Here is an 18882-nt window from a genome sequence, read left to right on the forward strand (position 1 = left end):
ACGAAGAAAAAGAGAACTTCGAGTCCAGAAACTGTGTTTTAAAACACAACCAAATTCAAAAACACTTTTCTCACCTGCTTCGAGTCAATTCTGATTCTGAATCATCCACTGATAAAAATTGAAAACAAATCCTCTTCAAAATCAAAATAGCGTCATTTTCAAAAACCCTTGAAAAATATTCTAAAATGTGCTGAACTCAGCTGAAGTTAGCTTCGCTTAGTACCGCCAGATCTTCGCGATCAATCCGCACCAACGATGCCATCATGCTGTTCGTTTTCACCAAATCTGCGCGAATTTGAGCCATGAAACCAGACCAACAAACCTCCGATCTCGAGCGACAAGTAATCCTGCTCGCATTACGCTCCAGATTAGCCATACTAGTATTACAATTCATCTTTAACTTGATCATTCCTGACCATCAAAGCGATGCGTTCGTGTCTCCATTCACTAGCTTACCAAAAACCTCCCTAGACACCGGTGTAGATTGGCTGCTGGGAGGATTACTACGATGGGATGCTCAGTACCATTTACACGTTTCAATCTACGGTTACGTGTATGAAAACTCACTAGCGTTCTTCCCAGGATTCGCCGTTTGCATTAAGTTAATCGGTAGCATCGTCGAATACGCTTTGTTCCCTTTGAACATCGTATCCGTTCATTTGATCTCAGCTCTACTCTTCAATCTAGTCTGTTTCACTCTAGCAGCCAAAGCACTGTACAGATTATCTGTAAGGAAATTACAAGATGCAAATTTGGCCTTCTTGGCATGTACTTTATTCTGCATAAATCCTGCTAGTATATTTTTCACTGCACCGTACTCTGAATCATTATTCTCATTGCTGACATTCACCGCAATGTTAGCAGAAGATGGTACTTGGAAACAATACTTCGTGATCAGTCTTTCAGCTATTGTACGTTCAAACGGTGTGACAAATTTAGGATTCCCTGCATATGGACAGCTCAAGAAACACGCTTATATGCCAAAGAGTATTCTGAACTGGATCTCATTCCTGGTACAGCTCGCTGTGATCGTCGTTTCAACCATGTCTTTATTCTTCCTTTACCAGATGTACAGTTACATCAGATTCTGCACAAACTATCCGTACAAACACTCGCCTGAGGTGATTGAAACAGCTCTGGCTAAATCCTACGTTCTAGCTGGTCAAGGTACGAGTGGAATGTGCAATCAGACCCACGTAATACCTTATTTTTATATCCAGAATCACTACTGGAACGTTGGGTTCTTGGAGTACTTCCAGTTAAAACAGATACCAAACTTTGCTTTGGCCTTTCCCATCATACATTACGTCAGTACCGAATGTATCTCGTATTTTAAACGAAATACAGACCTGACTAAATCATTAGGTTTGAGTCGAGTACACCAGAATACGAGAATGGCTTTGATATACGAATACATCGTTCATCTCAGCGTTCTACTTGTAATCTGCCTGTTCTTTGTGCATATCCAGGTAGCTACTCGAATCCTGTGTTCATCTAGTCCAGCGTTGTACTGGTTATGGGCGATGATCATTTATTCCAAGGAGAAAAAGACTGTATTTAGTCTGAGCGATGTTCCGCACATGACTACTGTTAGTTTTACTATATTTTCTTATTGTTTGATATATTGCGTACTGGGTACGATTTTATTCAGTAATCATTATCCTTGGACTTGAGTTCAAGTTTGTAAGATATAAGATTACTTTCCTATTAATAATAAACTCTTTTATAAATTTATAAAACGTATTTAATTTAACAAATTTCCTGTACATTGTAACAAACAAAAAAAGAAAAGGAGAGAAATTGGAAACCAATAACGACGATGATAAGATAATTTACAAAATTGTTTACAAAAAAAAAACATATGTACTACGCAAACCAACTGGAATAAATAATAAAGGTCACTGATACTCGGATGAAGGATTTCTCTTCTGGTCGTTAATGAATTATTGTATCAAACAATTGGAAATAAAAGGGGGAATAAGAGGGGGGTAAACAATGATAAAATCAAAACACAATAGCATATCGATGGTGTTGTGGATAAAAGGCCAAACTGAGTTTCCAACTTGCATTCTAAACTCGAAAGTGTCATATCATCGTTCGAGAGTGGACAGATTGGCCCTTTTGTATTTGTTCAACCTACAGGTTCAACATGAAAAAAAGGGCCAATCTGATAAATTTGGCAAAAAATAATAGATGTTTTGTTGTTGATAAATGGCAAATGCTTAGCAAATGGGAAATATTCGGCCGCGAAATGAAAGCTCATATAGTCTAATATTGTATGTAGGGGTGAAATCGATTTGTTATCAGTCATCAGTGAAGGTTCGAGCTTTGGTATCTTTTTTAATCATCTTCAGAATGAACTCTTTTTTTTGACGGATAAAATTCGTTTCCTGAGGCTCTTTTGATATTTTAATTTCTAGAAAAACCAACAGAATTACTCAAATGTGTCCAAATAATGCCAAATACTTATACAGCGTACTCAAATTACCTGAATTTTTGGTCTTTGGTTCAGGTTCAAATAGTTTAGCAAATCCGTCATCTCGATCCTTCCTCATTTCATTTCTATTGAGAAAGAAGTTGTGATTTTGTAGCCTGAAGTCTCAGGTACACGATGATGTGCTTAATTTTTCTTTATGAGTTATAGAAAAAATTTTGGAGGCCTTCGAATGGGCCGAGGAAAAAATTTCAGGTCATGCAGGATACACAAGTAGGTACACTTTGCGCTCTACCGGCGAGACTAATTCTTATAGCAAGCTGCATGAGCAGTAATTTTGTAGTCTGAAGTTACAGGAACATGGTGATGTATTTAGTTTTTCTGTACAACATGTTGTAACAATGTTGAACATGTCCAAAGTGACTTGGGCGTTTTTTTTTTAGTGAAAATTAACATCACTTAGCTATACCATGATCTCGTTGAATTCATTCAAGAATATTTGTACAAGTCAAACAAAAAAAACTGAATACACCGCCGTGTTCCTGAGGCTTTGGACTATCAAATGATTGCACACACTGCTTGATATAGATATTAGACTTGCTACTAGACCGCAATGTACGATACTCCAGCCCCATCAACCGAATAACTTTTCTCAAAAATTTCAAATACGATCAACATTTTTTCGAGTTGTAGGTATCTAAAAACTGAACACACCACCGTCTTCCTAAAACTTCAAGCTATAAAATGAGCGCTCATTTGGTTCAAAATACTCGTACCTCCATATAGGCTCTCCTCCAGAGCACTGTTGGCGATACTTTTTAATCCACCCTCGTATTATTTTGTTTACTCGTAGGTCTGGGTTTTCTGAGATCATTTTGGTACATTTGCAATTTTTTTTAAATTACTGGCCATCAAAGATAAATTTGTAGTGGTCTGTAATGTAAAAAAAAAGTAAAAAAATAGTTCAGTTTCGCCGTTTTGGATTATACTTTCATGTAAAAAAATGCAGATTGGCCCTTTCGTATTTACTCAAAATGACCGAGAACAGATTTGCCCTTTGGAAAAAAAAAACAGTTTGGCCTTTTATCCACAACACCATCGATATAATAAATAACTTTTCAAAATTAACTATGATCGATCATGGCAGTTTTGAGCGTCTAGATTAAAAATGATTTCGACATATCGGACACGATGATTTGTTACTGGTGATGAACCAACGATACTGAAATCATAAAAATTGTATCAGGTTTATTAAAAAGTTCGTCAATTCAATCATTAGGTAAATGAAATACGATCGGCGTTCACTTACTAAACATAATGGATGGAATTTTTTATGACACGTTTTACACGATTGTTTTGGTAACTGGTAATTACTGCTGTGAACGATTGAGAAACAAATGTAGCATTCTTCGACACCTTCGAATGCTTTGTCGACGTTACTTTTCCAAGACATGATTCCATCTCGAATCAAACCATTCTGAAGTAGTAATTCGTAACAATAATTAGTACTCGTTGCACAGACAGATACTCTTCTTCGTAAAACTATCCAAACTTCGCTTACTTGATGAGCTAGGTACATGTTCAACTGCTTAGCCCACGTTCGCCATCGATTCGATAACAAAACAACATTACTACTATCGACTTTCACGAACCCTAACGGATGATTAGCTGCTAATTGCATGGTTATCTCCATCGTAGCATCTTCCACCGTATACGAAGCTATTATCTGTCTAGTTGCCGGATACCCTTTCATCTAAGGAGCAAAAAAATACTATCGTAAGTTTCCCAAATCTCATCGAAAATCACAAACGATTCGATATCGAGTAAACACATACGGAGAACTTCTCGACGTTATTTTCTTTCTTTATAGCTTTCATTTCTTCCATGATGAGCGTAGGTGATACGAATCTAGTGGTTAATTTATCCACTACGGTGGCCTCTTTCGAATCCATACTTTTCCACCATTGACGAACGAACGCCGGAAGTAACCATAACGACATGTAATACAATCTGCACACCAGCATGGTCAACTTCGCAGTATCCCAACGATCTACACGCATTTAAAACATCCATTAACATGATATTTGCTACATCTGAGTACATTTTTACTCGAAATATTTACCTTCGAGAGTGAATCTAGGCTCGATCGAGAACAGCTCGCGGATTTTTTTCACCACAGCGTCGGATAAATTATTTTTGTGCACTTTTTCCGGCATCAAGGTTTGTAAATTATGTAAAAACATTTCCAAATATCCTTCATCCCTGAAAACAACGAAGAACCGTTAACAAAAGTGTTGATTTACCGGAGACAAATCTTCAATGAGGTGGATTGTGAGCAAATACTCACTTCAACCAAGACGCGTATCTGTATCGGACTTGAACAGGAGCATTTTCGCACATCTTTATCACCACCATCCAAACCAATAAATACGAATGAACGTACACGTACGAGTCTGTATTCGGATCAAGTACTCTTTCGTCTCCATTCCTAATAAAAAATTAACCATTAAATAAGAATGTGTCTAGTTAGCTACAATTTAAGCAATTCAATTCCAATAGGAACATACTTATAACTAGATAGGACTATATTAACGATGGTTTGCAGAGACGATATCGATAATATCTCCAACGTTAACTTCTCTTCCATATCTTCGACCACCGAAACACACGAATCTTGTCCAACCATTTCCAAAGATAATCTAAAACGAGTAAAAAAAATACAATACGATATAATCGTAAGGTAGAATTCAAAAAAAAAAAATCCAAAATAATCCAACTTCGACTCACTCAACGAGCACATAATAAGCTGCCAATCGCACCGGAGCGCAATAACTTTGAATTAAATCCGAACAAGCGCACAGCCAAAAGTTCAAATCCGGTCTGACGACAAACTGAATGAAATCTACGTGGGTTATGATCAAACCACTCAATGTATTCAATACTAGGAACTGTTCAACGTTCCTACATCCTTCACTTTCTGTAACAGCAAAAACATGTGAGGACTTTCATCGCAGAATATTCTTCGAAGCTTTGAAAATGTATTCAGAAAACAATTTATGTACCAGCGAGATTTTTCCAATTGTACGAAATAATGGTATGAGTTTCGGCGGCGAAAACGTTATTCCATTCGATGAACAGTTTATCGGAGTAGGTCACGTTCGAGGCTAATTTCGTCATCGATTTGAACATATCACAAACGGCCGAAATGAATATACACATCTGGAACAAAAGAAAAAAAAATAATACGATTAATTGTCATTCAGGTGATTTTTTTCTACCCTTGAGTAGCTCATGATACTTCAAAAAGATGCATAAATGCAAAAAAAAAGATGACAGATGACTCAAGAGATTTACAAATTATGCTGGAAATTCAGAACTGACCTCAGAATCGTATTCAGTGACATAAAAAACCTAGAGATCGATACCTATGTTGCATTTTTATCATTTTTGAAAAATCCCACCCCCCTCTTCCCTTCCATTCAATGATAATGAACGCCTTTAAACCGTTTTGAATCCGAAAAACAATCACTGGTCACTGGATTCAGTTTCAAAAATTGAAAAAACTAAATACTAAACACGTCACAGCCTTTCTTTTACAGAATCCATCTGAAGATAAGTATGAGTAGGGGGGGGGTGAAGGTTACCATGCGATGCTAATTTCATAAAAAAAAAATCGACCAGCATATCGATTGTAGCTTTTCAACCGCGCTGATCTCGAATTTCTGACTTATTTAACAGTTTCAACGAACTGAAGCTCGTCCCACAGTGATTCAGATGAAAAATTTAGTTGAATGTGAAGAAAAAGCCTCCAGAATGATCCAAAAAAACCATCGAAAATGTTTTATGCCAAGCATGAAACATCCCTTTGAACAAAAATTACTCTACTAGGGTATTAAGGGAGAAGAGGGGGGGCGGTCCAAAATTCAGAAATTTAAAAAAAAAACAATATGGGATATCGAATTACGGAAGTTGATTTCATTCTCATCAACAGTTTGCCCCTTTGACCAAAACTATCCCTTCTTGAGCGGGGAGGGGGAGGTTCCAAAATTCACAAATATTGAAAAATGCAACATGGATGCAGAATTAGAAGTTTTTAAGGAAATTGATTTCAATTTCATCAACCATTTGATACCTTCACCAAAAATAATTTCATTGGATGCGGGGAGAGGGGGGTTCCAAAATTCAAAAATGTTGCAAAATGCAATATAGGCATCAAATTATCGATTTTTAAGGACGTTGATATCAATTTCATCGACCATTTGCACCATAGACCAGAAATAACCTCACAAGAATGAAGAGAATGAGGTTTCATGATGAAAAATTTTGAAAAAAATGCAACATGGGTTTCGAATTGAGGACACCGATTTCAATTCAAGAGTCAAATGATCTTCGTGAATGAATTCTGTGGCCTTTAAAAATCCAGATTTTGATACTCATACTGTATTTTTTTGGAAATTTTCAATTTTGAACGTCCCTTTCGAGGCTCTTCTTGGGGTTTGAGGTCAAATGATTTTCAAAAATGAGTTCTGCGCTTCTAAAAATTCAAATTTTGATACGAATTGAATTTTTTGGAAATTTTCAAATTTGAGCCTCTCTTTTGGGTCTCTTTTTGGGAGTTGAGGTCAAATGATTTTCAAAAATGAATTCCACGTTTTTAAAAATCCAAATTTTGATCTCCATTGTATTTTCTGGAATTTGTCAATTTTGAATCTCCATTTTGGGGCTCTTTTTGGGGTTTGAAGTCAAATGATTTTCAAAAATGAATTTTATTTTCAATTTTGAACCTCATTTTCCGGACCTATTTCTGAGGTTAAAGGTCAAACGGTTTTCAAAAATGAATTCTACGCTTTCAAAAATCCAAATTTTGATCTCCATTGTATTTTTGGGAATTTGTCAATTTTGAATCTCCATTTTAGGGCTCTTCTTGGTATTTGAATTCAAATGATTTTCAAAAATGAATTCTACGCTTCTAAAAATCCATATTTTGATAGGTACTGAATTTTTTGAAAATTTTCAATTTTGAACCTCCTTTATGGGGCTTTTTTTGGGGGTTGAGGTCAAATTATTTTCAAAAATGAATTCCATTTTCAATTTTGAACATCAATTCTTGGGATCTCTTTTGAGATTAAAGGTCAAATGATTTTCAAAAATGGATTCCACGTTTTTAAAAATCCAAATTTTGATCTTCATTGTATTTTTTGGAATTTGTCAATTTTGAACTTTCATTTTAGAGCTGTATTTGAGGTTTGAAGTCAAATTATTTCCAAAAATGAATTTAATTTTCAATTTTGAACCTCATTTTCCGGACCTATTTTGAGGTTAAAGGTCAAGTGGTTTTCAAAAATGAATTCTACGCTTATAAAAATTCAAATTTTGATCCCCATTGTATTTTTTGGAATTTTCCAATTTTTAATTTTCCCTTTGGGGCTCTTCTTCGGTTTGAGATTTTATATTTTTCAAAAATGAATTCTAGCCCTTTGAAAATCCAGATTGTGATATTCGAATTGTATTTTTTGTAAATCAATTTTGAACCTCATTTTTGAGACCTTTTTCAAGGTAAGGAGTCGAAAGATTTTCAAAAATGAATTCTCGACCTTCAAAACACAAGATTTCGATACCAATATTGATTTTTTAAAAAATAATTTCGAACCTCCCCCTTTGGAGCTCATTTTGGGATCGAATGATTTTGAAAAATGAATTCAACGCTCTGAAAAACCTAAATTGTAACACCTATATTGTATTTCATTTTTTTAGTATGTAATTTCAATTTTTGAACCTTTCTTTTCAAGGCTCATTTCAGGATTAAGGGTCAAATGGTTTTCAAAAATGGAATTTTGCCCCCTTAAAACCCCAAATTTGCAATACCCATATTGCATTTTTTTTCCAATTTTCAATTTTGAATTTCGGTTTCCTTCTGAATTCTGCTGTTAAATTGGTCATCAAAAGTGAAATTGGTGTCCTCAAGAACTCCTCACGAGCAAAACTTTTGAGTTTGCGGAGCTAAATTTTTTATTTGGATCACGATACGAGTATATCCCCTTAAACATCGCTTATCGTTCCATTTCACACTCACAGGTAAATTATAATGAGGATTTTCTTCGTACGAGGCACTGCTACAAGTCTTATGAATACTCTGCATCCACGATGCCAAAGCTATCATCATGAAATCAGTTCGTTTATCGGTCATCAGCGGTATTTTACCATCCGAAACAACCGACAAGAATCTGCAAACCGTCGCCGCTAACATGATCTCCGAAGGTTTACATTCCATCAGGTTCCTGCACAGTGCAACACAGACAACACATCGAATTCAGTCACGTGACCGGAAAATTCAACCCAAAAAGAAAATCCATCTTTAAAAAAACACTGACTTATTGAACGTAGATTCGAGTTGTTTTTTATGAATCAGTATCGTATCCAACCAATACCATATGACTCGATCTTGATCCGACGAAAACTTATTCTCTTTATTAGCTCTCAAAAAGCAGGTCAGCACAGAGAGCTTTTCTTCGTCTAGTTTAGCATCCGGAGAATATAATTCCATTCTGAACTGGGCTACTTTGGCGAACAGCTGTAAAATTCGATCAATTAGTATACAATCAAACATTTCAGACTTCGAAGCAGAATTTGTACTTACTTCGGATATATGCAGTATGTAGCTTTTAACGCGATAATCGGACACATCGTGGCATTTGATAATTTCGTGATAAGCTTCGTTTACATTTCCACCTTCCATGAGTTCTACGAAAAGTATGAATAGAGCTTTGGCCCAGAATCCGCCGCATTGGAAGGCTTTATTCATGATGGCCAGCTTCAGCAGCAGGATTGGGCTTCGTGGATGCATTTTCACTATCGCACTCGTGATGGATTCCAACTCGGTTAGATTGTTTTCGGTGATATGGTCGTAAAATCGAGCCTAAGTCAGAACACGATTAGCTCGTCGTCTTCCTAGAACTCGGATTGACGAATGGTGAAAAAATACTCACGTGTTTGAAGTTTTCGTTGAAAGATTTCAAAACAGCGAGCAAATAAATAACGTAGACGACGCTTTCGTTCAGTTTACCTAATCCGTGTTTGGATAAGAACGGTTCGTAGGTATCCTTTTTGGTGTCGTCTTCTTCGTCTTCTTTTTTCGGATATATTTCATCCAAAAGGTAATTATTTATCACAGTAACGATATAGTAAGCTACGTTGAATAATTTAGCAACCGATGCGAAACATTCGTTGATATCGTTTTCGGCCTGCAAAAGACACCATATTTTTAAAAAAAGCCAAACCTCGATAAAGTTTTGTTCAAATGAATCAATTCCTTACTTTATTCTCGATACCGAAAATAATATCATCGGCGGATTCTTCGGCATTCGACGATAATCGACAGGTCATCGAACCGTTATAAAATTCAGCTTTCAGACAAGCGTTCACTACGCTCGTTTCCATATTGGCGTGACAATATTGTACTGCTATTTTGAGGAAAACTTCGCATATTAAGCTCGTAATATCGGCGTATGTGGCCGAAGTTGCATCCAGTACTTCGTCGTCGTACATATGTCGATGGCTTTCTTCGGTATTCGACGATTTATCCACCTCTAAACTCATCGGTAAGCATTCGATATAGGTGCAGACGAAGTTAATTATATGTTTCATGTCTTCTATTTTACATTTACTGCACAACAAAAATAAAAACCACGGATTAAAATCACGTTAACTGAATTAATTTCCGGAAATTTTCGATTAATTACCTCTTTTCTACCAATTCGATTACAGCGAAAGCGAACTGCTCGGTGACGTTGATGAAATCCGGACTGGTGCATCCGAATATGCGAGCCAATGTCTGCACTCCGAGAACCCAAGACTCGTTTAAAACATCGTCATCGTCGACGTGGTTATCAACATCGCAACCATAAAGAAATAGGTATCCGATTGTGCTCGTAATTACGGCGTGATTTTTACGAAGCAAAGGATAATTGTACTCTTTGAATACTTCTTTGAGTACTTTAGCGATACACGATAAATTCGCTTTGTGCGGTTGCTGAGGATGAGAGTTGGCTGCGGAGACGGTATCGTGCAGCAGCGAATCGCGGAATACTTTCAGGATTTCCAGCTTGGTTTCTTCGTTGGTGTAGCTTTCTGTAATCAGAGATGATTAAAAGGTTTAGAGAAATCGTACTCGATTACTTAAAAAAAAAAAAGCTCGAAAAGTGGCATAACGCGAGTAAAAGATTTTATTGCAGAGAAAAATGAGACCGGAGAAAAAACCAGAACGTTTCAAACTGAAATGTCTGGTTTTTAATTTCAGAAAGTTAAACTATCTTATTAAAAAAAGTGACTTTTTTGGGAAATTTTTGGCAACAAAGTGAGAAGTTCTGCAATTTTTGGCAAAATATACCATTTTTAGCAAACAACGAAGTTTTGAAAACTTGCATAATGTAATACTTTTTTGAGAATAATTGGCAAAAATTTATATTTTTTGACAATTTTAGACCAAAAAACAAAAAGGTGACATTTTTTGACAATCAGTGCCAAAAAAGTGGTCATATTTTTTTTTGCAATGGGTGCCAAAATATCAGTTTTAACTTGACGATTAGTGCCAAAAATAAGAAATTTTCTGGGAATTAGGGCCAAAAAAGGGATCATTTTCAGCAATGGATGCAAAATTGATAATTTTTAGGGATCGGTGCCAAAAAAAGTGATGATGTTTTGTAATTAGTGCCAAAAAGGTGACATTTTTGGCAACCTTGCGATTGGTGCCAAAAAATTATAAGATTTTGTAATTAGTAATCAGTGCCAAACAGACATCTCTTGGCAACCAGTGCCAAAAATTAATTGATGTCAAAAAAATATAATTTTCAACTAGACAATTAGTGCCAAAAATATGATACTTTTTCGGTAATTAGTGCCAAAATAAGGTGATCATTTTAGTAGCCAGTGCCAAAAAGTGATTATTTTTTGAAATTAGTGCCAAAAAGGTGACATTTCTTGGCAACCAAGGCCAAAAATATCATCATTTTTTGCAATGGGCGCAAATTGATAATTTTTTGCAATTGGTGCCAAAAGGACATTTCTTAGGAACCAGTGCTAAAAATTAATTGGTGCCCCAAAAACAATCATTTTCAATTTGACGATTAGTGCCAAAAATATGATACTTTTTGGCAAATAATGCCAAAAATATGATACTTTTTGGCAAATAATGCCAAAAAAAGGTGGTCATTTTAACCGCTGGTGCCAAAGAAAGTGATAATTTTTTGCTAATAGTGCCAAAAAGTGATTATTTTTTGCAGTGGGTGCAAAGTTGATATTTTTACGATTAATGCCAAAAAAACGTAATCATTTTTTGAAATTGGTGCCAAAAGTGATACTTTTTGACTGTGCCAATAAACAGTGATTATTTCTGACAAAATGTGCCAAAAATGTGATACTTTTCAAAATACCTACTTGATTTTTGCATTTTTATTAAAAAAAAAGCGCGAGATTTTTCTTGGAAATTTTGAGCAATAACGTGGAAATTTTGAGCCATAACGTGAAAATTTTCGCGATCTATTTTTTTTACAAAGTGTAACCTCATTGTAAAAAAACACAATTTTTAAAAATTTTAAACAAAAAACGAGAATTTTGACAGTTTAGATGAAAAGCTAGATTTTTACCAACTTTTGGCCGAAAACGAGACTTTGAAAATAATTTCACCAAAAGGAAAGGCTTCTTTTTGGGAACTCCATAACAAAATTTCAGCTGCGCAAATTTATTTTTAGACGATTCAAAAAATCGAAAAAAAAATTGTAGAAATCAAAAATTGCGCTCAAAGCTTTAAAAAGCCTGAAAATAGTGAAATTCAATTCCAGGGAGTTGGCATCATCAGGTTCAGGACAAATTCCAATCATTTCTACTGAATAAATATACATTTTTTTTTTTTTTTTGAAAGCATAATTCCTTAAAATAATAAATTTTGAGTTTTCAAAAATTCGCTAACAAAATTTTAACTAAGGGGATTTTGAACCATGTTTTTTCCAAAAATCGGGGTTCCATTCAAATCGACGGCCGAAACCTCAAAAATTTCCTTTGGTGGCAATTATTGGTAAAAAAAAAAAAAAAAAAAAAAAAACGAAAATTGTTGGCAATTTTGGAATTATTGGCAAAAAATAAATAATAATACTTTTTGGCATTTTTTAACGAAAAAGTGAGCCATTTGAGTAATTTTTAGAGAAAAAAGTGAGACTGGGTAGTAATCCCCCCTCCACCCTCAAGAGGAAGGAATTTTTGTTAAAAAGAAAGTCTCTGGCAATTTTACAATTTTCAATTATTCATGTCAAAAAAGTTGAGCTATTTTGCAACTTTTGGCAAAAAAACTTCGCTTTTGAGCACTCAATTTTTCGCAAAAAGCAACACGTTTACAATTTCAGCAGAACGCATGATATTTTGGCAATCATTGCCAAAAAATTAGTACATTTTCACAATTTTTGTCAAGCAAGCGAAACCTTGGGATATTTTTTTTAAGAAAAAAAAATAATTTTTGGAATTTTTTGCGATAAATCACAATTTTTGAAACTTCAAAGCTTCTTGACAAATTCTAGAATAAGTCTCACCTCCATTTTTGGGAGCTTTAAAACAAGTTTTCAATATATTGACTTTTTCCATCGATGGCGGATACGTCTTGGACACTTCGTGGGCGAACTTATTCAACGTTGATTTGAAGTACGCGCTGGAAAGCCATTTACGTACGGAATTTTGCAGCTGACTATCGTTGGCAAGATTAAGGCATAATTCTAACATACTACTCATATGATCCTACAACACAGTAAAAAAAAAAACAACACACTTTATTTCACGATAGTCTGTTTCCCCCATTTCCCTTAGCCCATACTTACCTCGCTAATATTATTCAAAATGACAACCTTCTCGTCATCTTTCAAGTACACCAATAAATGGAACAACACGTTGAGCACAGCGTCCACCGATACCCTATTATCACTCAGCCAGCTCCTCATCACATTATTGATCAGCTCGGACGATTCGTTATCCTCCGAACTATTATTGGTACAAGTTGCGTGAACAATCTCGGTAAGTTTCTGATAATAGCACTTTTCGCTAAATAAATTCAACACGTTGCAGAGCTGGTTCACGAACAAATACGAATATTTCGAGTTCTGGATCGCGTCGTAGTATACTTGGATCATATCGTTAACAAGATCATTGAGCTGGCGAGTAAAATACGCATCGTTAGTTAAGAAAGAGCTATGGTAGGTTAATTCGTTCGTTGGTTTCTCCGGTTCCGATGGAGAACTGGTCTGCGAAGAGTCGTTCTTCTCAGGCGCCGGAGAGGAAAATTTCACCTAAAAAAAAAAACAGGAAAATTAAAACTCGATTACGAGAGGAGACTGAAAAACAGGGGGAAAAACGAGGTATTCACCCTGGTTTGTTTCTTCTGTCTAACATCAGTGGGATTTTTCAAAGCGTTGACCATTTTTTGATGTACTCTGAGCTTTTTCTCGAGATCGTCTTTGATGGAGTTATTCTCCGAGTCTTTATCTTCGTTAGATTTTGCAGCGATTACCGAACGAGTGACCATCGATCGCAGAGAGAGCCATATCGAGTCGACCAATGCTTCGTATATTTTATCCGCAGAGTTTCGCATACGACCCCAGTACCTTAGTAATACTGATAAGTGCAAGAAAACCGATGAACTCGAGGCGAACAGCGATTTATCATTGAGTGATTTGTCGATTAATAAGACTAGCTGTTGGAATCACGAATAATATTACAATATGCTATACTTAGAAGTGGAAGGGAGATGTTCAGGATACTTACAACGTTATCAACGAGTGATAGGCAAAATTCTCTGTTTTCTATATTCTTTTTTATCACATAACAAAGACATTCGAAGTACGTGTTGACCACAGCTTCGGTTTCCGAAGTGCTACGTTGAGCTCTCGTATTACTTAATCTGTAAAAATACCATTTTATAAGATTTCTTCTTCAATTGCAGAACACAAAGTAGGTCAGAAGATGATCAAACATACCCTGTGAGCAAACTGGTGAATAATTTCGAATGAAAGTCTTCGATTTTAATATTTTGAGGAATCTGTATACGACTTAGTAACGGTAGCAACGAAGGGAATATTATAGAAGCGTTCCCAAATGCTGCCTCTTGCAATACACGCCACATTTTGGGAAACACCAATTTATCCGGACTCACGTGCTCCCACCAATTCTACAAACACGATAGAAAAATACACAACTTATACTCAAATTTTAGGAAGTTGTGATTTTTATGACCTATACTTACTGAAACAATCGTACTGGAACTAAGGGCAGCATCCCAAACTAATGGTAACACGTTACTATCGTTTTCGTCGAAATTGCTAAAAATCGATGTGCATAATTTCTTATAATTATTTTCTAATAAAAACGGCGCTTTGTTGATAAGCGCTAAAACAGCCGTGAACCAAGCAGCTTTCACCTGAAAATAGATTAAAATTAGGTCCGCGTCCAGAAGAATTTCAATAATTTCGCAACTAACCGATTTCGATTCATCTTTGGCAAATTTCCAAAATTTATTCGTATTTAATATCATAGTTTTGTTATCTTGCAGCGCTTCGATGAGCTGCTCTTTTGGAATTTTCTCAAGATACTGAGCGTATCCTAATAAATTGGCTGAAAGTATCCTTTGATATTTTATATTCAATTCGTCCGCCGGTATACTTCTGCAAAATCACGTCAAAGTAAATGTAAATTCCAAAAACCGAACGAAACAAGTTCCTTGTTGATACTAACTTCGATCCAGCAAAAGATTCCGGAGTTTCGTGGATTATATTTTGAGAAATATACTGAAGGATTTCTTTATGAGCGAATACAATCACTTCTGTGCGTTTGGAAGGTGAAAAAGCAGCCTAAACAAAGCTCAGATTACATCTCCGCATACATTCGTATAACCTTAGATAGCTTTAACGAAACAAACACTCACTTGGAAGCTAGATTTAGCAACACTTGCAGCCAAAGGATGCGAATCAAAAGGTGAAACGAACCAAGCACCGATTAATTGTTTCAAGTAAGGCGCGATATCACGTTTAACAGCCAAAACAAACACTCGATGAGCTTGCTGAGCCGCTTCTCGAACCCTGTAATCGGAATCCACCGCTAGGGAGTTATACAATCTGGGCCAAAATGGTAAAATTGATTTAACCGTGGCAAGATCGGACGTCTGGCATAAATCGACGAACTCTTGTAACGCCTGTCAACAGTTACAGATTAATAAAGATGCTCGAATTCGCAAACCCATCGAAAACATCAATACCTACTTTTTGTCTAGTTACCGGATCTTTTTTATTCATTTTTTTCATAACGAGTTGGAAATCGTGATTGATATTAGCATCGCTGTCAATATTGCTAACAGGAGCGACGTAATTCGCGTTATCTTTCAGAGCTGAAAACAGTTTACCGGTCGAGTTACCGAGTAATTCAGCGCTGCGTCCACTGTTCGAAGGCTGCACATAAAATTAACGACGATTAAAACGGATTACGAAATACCAAAAACAGACAGAAGTAGATTGGCTTACACGAGCATTGTTTTTCGTTCGCTGAGCTTGTTTTTGTTTTCCACCCATTATCAGGATACCTGTAAAATTACATGAACGTTAACTTTCGTCAAATATTTGAAACAGTAAAGGTAACTTGGCACTATCGGCATATTTATTCGTGGATTTTCCACGCGTATGAAGCACACATAAATTGCATCATCGACGAAACATCGACTTCGTAGTTGAATGAGTAACTTACGTAGTGGATGTTCATGGATTCGAATATACAGAAATGGAAGCCCAATTAACCGATATATGGAACGGTGCGATGATTTTTCAGCATTTATCGGTCATCTTCAAGAGTGTCGTTTAAACTGTAGAAAATTCACTCGGTCGAACGATATGATTTTGTATCCGGGTAAAATTAACAACCACCGAAGATCTCACACGATTGTTAGGATTTTTCAATGTTGAAATTATCTAAACTTACGATTTGGATAAGTTTAAATCGAGAAATTAGAAACTTTCGACGAAAAATCACCAAAAATCTGTGAAAAAAGAATGCTCCGAAAGTGTTTCACCGTGTATTGTACTGCGCATGCGCTGTATTCGCCGTTCGGTTTGTTTTTTGGGTTTGGACTTTGGAGTGGAAACTATTTTTGTAGATGGAGGGGCGTGCAGAGGTCATGAAGTTCACGCGTTTTCATTGGTTGTGTTCGTGAGCTGATCAGCTGAGTTATTTTCAGTTTTTGTTTTTTTTTCTTCTTCAAAAATAAAATGAAGAGTGATATTCCAAAACTCGCTTTGTCCATTTTTATCAAAGTTGGGGTTTCAGTGGTACCTGGTAGATGAAGTATTAACTCACATTCCTACATCATCAACCTACCAAAATGAGGTGTTAAACTCACCTAAATAGCCAATTCACTAAAAATTAAAAAAAAAATAATATTCCAAAACGCGCTTTGTCCATTGTTATTGAAATTTTTTTCAGCAGTATTTAGTGGATGAAATGTATACCTACACTCCTACATCATAAATCCACTCAAATAAAGTGCTAAACTCGCCTAAAAAGCCAATTTACCTGTTTAAAGGGAAACTGTTTTTCCTCTCTCCTGAAAAGTTGTGAAAATGGACAAAGCGAGTTTTGGAATATCACTCTTCAAATAGTGTTCTTTTTACACGGATTTTGGCAGGGACCAGGACATTTGACCCATGCAGCAGATTTTCGAGAATCTGGATTTTGGTAGATTTAGAATTTTAGAATCCAATAATGGCAGTAATCCACAACTTCCACAAGAAAATAGAAATAGAAATACAAGAATGAAGAATCTGCTCGGTTAGCAGCTTTTGTATATATATGGATTATGGAATATGGATTTTGGATTTTACTTAGAAAAATAAAATAAGACTTGAGACTTGAGGTTTTGAAATATTGGTGATATAATCTCTGAAGTGAAGTGTTGAAAAAAAGCGATTTAAAAAACGTCCAAAATCCAGATTCTCGAAAATCTGCTAAAAGCTAAGAATGATCTGTGTAAAAACTTTATTGTCATAAAGCTGCAAAATCATCTCACTTTTTGAATAAAAATGTGAAAAAATCTTTTATCTTGCCAAGTAATTGACAAAATTGAGAAAAACTTTAAAAAATTGCTCAAAATATCGTTGAATTAATGAAATTGAAACTACCAAAATCTGATGAAATAATTAAAATTATGTATCTCGAATTCTCGAAACATTAAAAAAAAACAGATCATTGATAATCGTTGCAAATTATTAATTAATCTAAAAATTTTGCAAAACTGCACAAAATGTACAAAAAAACATCAAAATTGGTGTGAAAATTGCCAATGATTACTTCAAAGTTACAAAATTTGAGTAAAATTGATCAATCAAATCTTTGCTCAAAAGTCAGAACTGTTAGGATTTGTGAAAATTAATAAAATTTTAAACAAAAACAGAACACTACTAACTAACTGCTCTACAAAAACCAAAAGGTGAAAAAAAATGGGAAAAAATTGTAATTATAACCGGTTTTTAACCGCAATTTTTGAGGTTAAGGTTACGGTTAAGGTAATCAAATTTTGGAATAAAAGTTAAGGTTATTGGTTAAGGTTACTCAGATTTAAATACGGGAATTTTTTTGATTAAGGTTACGTGGTTTTTTACCATTTTTTCCGGTTATTTCCCAAATTAAGGTTACCTAAGGTTAAAAACCGGTGAACATCCCTGGTAAAAAGAACACATCTATTGTTGAAAATGTTGAAATGAAGATATTAATCGACTGAATGGAGTTTTATTTTATAAAAAATAAGAAAATTAAAATAATATAAACAGAAAAGAAGCTTTTTTTGGTGGTGGTGGTGGTGGAGGTGTTGGTCGTGGAGGAGGCGCCGAAATTCTCATTTGACAGGAGCAACAGTCGGAACGCTCAAGTTCAGCACTGGCACATAATACCTCTTCGCCTACTAGAGTTACGCCAACCACAACGACTTCCAGTTCCCGTTCCATGTGATTTTCATTGTGAGTACCAGTTTTGCAATAACAACTTGATGATGGAAAAACGCTTACGTCTTTAACTAAATTCTTATTCCTATCAATGCCAATTCCTACAAGTTCAAAAATAGGAAAATCTACAACAATAAATTTTGGTTCATTGGAATTCAAATTTACTCATCTCGTGTAAAAAATTGAATTTTTATGGACAAGATGGAGATAGAATGTTGCTCAATGGGCAAAAATCAAGCCTATTTTCGTGAGGTAAATTTGACCAACGCAGAATTTCAAATGCCATCTTTTGAAACTGGTCCATTATCCCAAAACAGGTTAGGTAGGGGCTAGAACGAAAAAACCCACAATTTTTTTGAGAATGTCCCCTCTTTGAGGATTTATATCTCATCTCCAAGGTAACCTACAGAGCCAAAAAAAATTTCCAAATAACTT

General features: G+C 35.5%; 2 protein-coding genes across 5 annotated transcripts; one reads left to right on the forward strand and one right to left on the reverse strand.

Annotated features, from left to right (window-relative positions):
* The first annotated feature begins 100 nt into the window (after positions 1-100).
* LOC135849293 (GPI mannosyltransferase 2-like) lies at positions 101-2117 on the forward strand. Its single transcript, XM_065369659.1, has one exon. It carries the CDS (start codon positions 303-305, stop codon positions 1671-1673), a length of 1371 nt encoding a protein of 456 aa, XP_065225731.1. The 5' UTR covers positions 101-302; the 3' UTR covers positions 1674-2117.
* On the reverse strand, positions 1722-16526 carry Ltn1 (E3 ubiquitin-protein ligase listerin). 4 transcript variants are annotated; one of them, XR_010559515.1, is made up of 29 exons: positions 16202-16526; positions 15982-16040; positions 15724-15909; positions 15390-15656; positions 15200-15315; positions 14946-15129; positions 14712-14885; positions 14446-14636; positions 14234-14369; positions 13836-14162; positions 13294-13758; positions 13012-13213; positions 10174-10561; positions 9749-10097; positions 9421-9675; positions 9072-9350; positions 8806-9005; positions 8508-8712; positions 5497-5653; positions 5222-5411; positions 5002-5133; positions 4782-4922; positions 4557-4696; positions 4270-4484; positions 3996-4187; positions 3744-3911; positions 3211-3656; positions 2489-2562; positions 1722-2416 (listed from the first exon to the last, which is right to left on the reverse strand). XR_010559515.1 is itself a non-coding variant. In XM_065369658.1 (27 exons), the coding sequence occupies exons 2-27, from the start codon at positions 16027-16029 to the stop codon at positions 3597-3599; spliced, it is 5367 nt and encodes a 1788-aa protein (XP_065225730.1). In that variant the 5' UTR covers positions 16030-16040; positions 16202-16526; the 3' UTR covers positions 1722-3596. The 4 variants fall into 4 exon arrangements, 1 of the variants encoding a protein (XP_065225730.1); XR_010559514.1 differs by having other exon boundaries at positions 1722-2562; XR_010559513.1 differs by having other exon boundaries at positions 2489-3656.
* Positions 16527-18882: the final 2356 nt, after the last annotated feature.

Source organism: Planococcus citri, chromosome 5 (assembly GCF_950023065.1).
Source record: "Planococcus citri chromosome 5, ihPlaCitr1.1, whole genome shotgun sequence".
NCBI classification, from domain to species: Eukaryota; Metazoa; Arthropoda; class Insecta; order Hemiptera; family Pseudococcidae; genus Planococcus; species Planococcus citri.

Bases quoted from the DNA above. Each gene is read 5' to 3' on its own strand.
- Ltn1 (XM_065369658.1), bottom strand. From the start codon at position 16,029: ATGGGTGGAAAACAAAAACAAGCTCAGCGAACGAAAAACAATGCTCGT. The intron at 13,759-13,835 runs GTGAATACCTCG...TTTTTTTTTTAG, and splicing joins GACAGAAGAAACAAACCAGG to GTGAAATTTTCCTCTCCGGC. The intron at 9,351-9,420 runs GTGAGTATTTTT...GTTCTGACTTAG, and splicing joins TCAACGAAAACTTCAAACAC to GCTCGATTTTACGACCATAT.
- LOC135849293 (XM_065369659.1), top strand. From the start codon at position 303: ATGAAACCAGACCAACAAACCTCCGATCTCGAGCGACAAGTAATCCTG.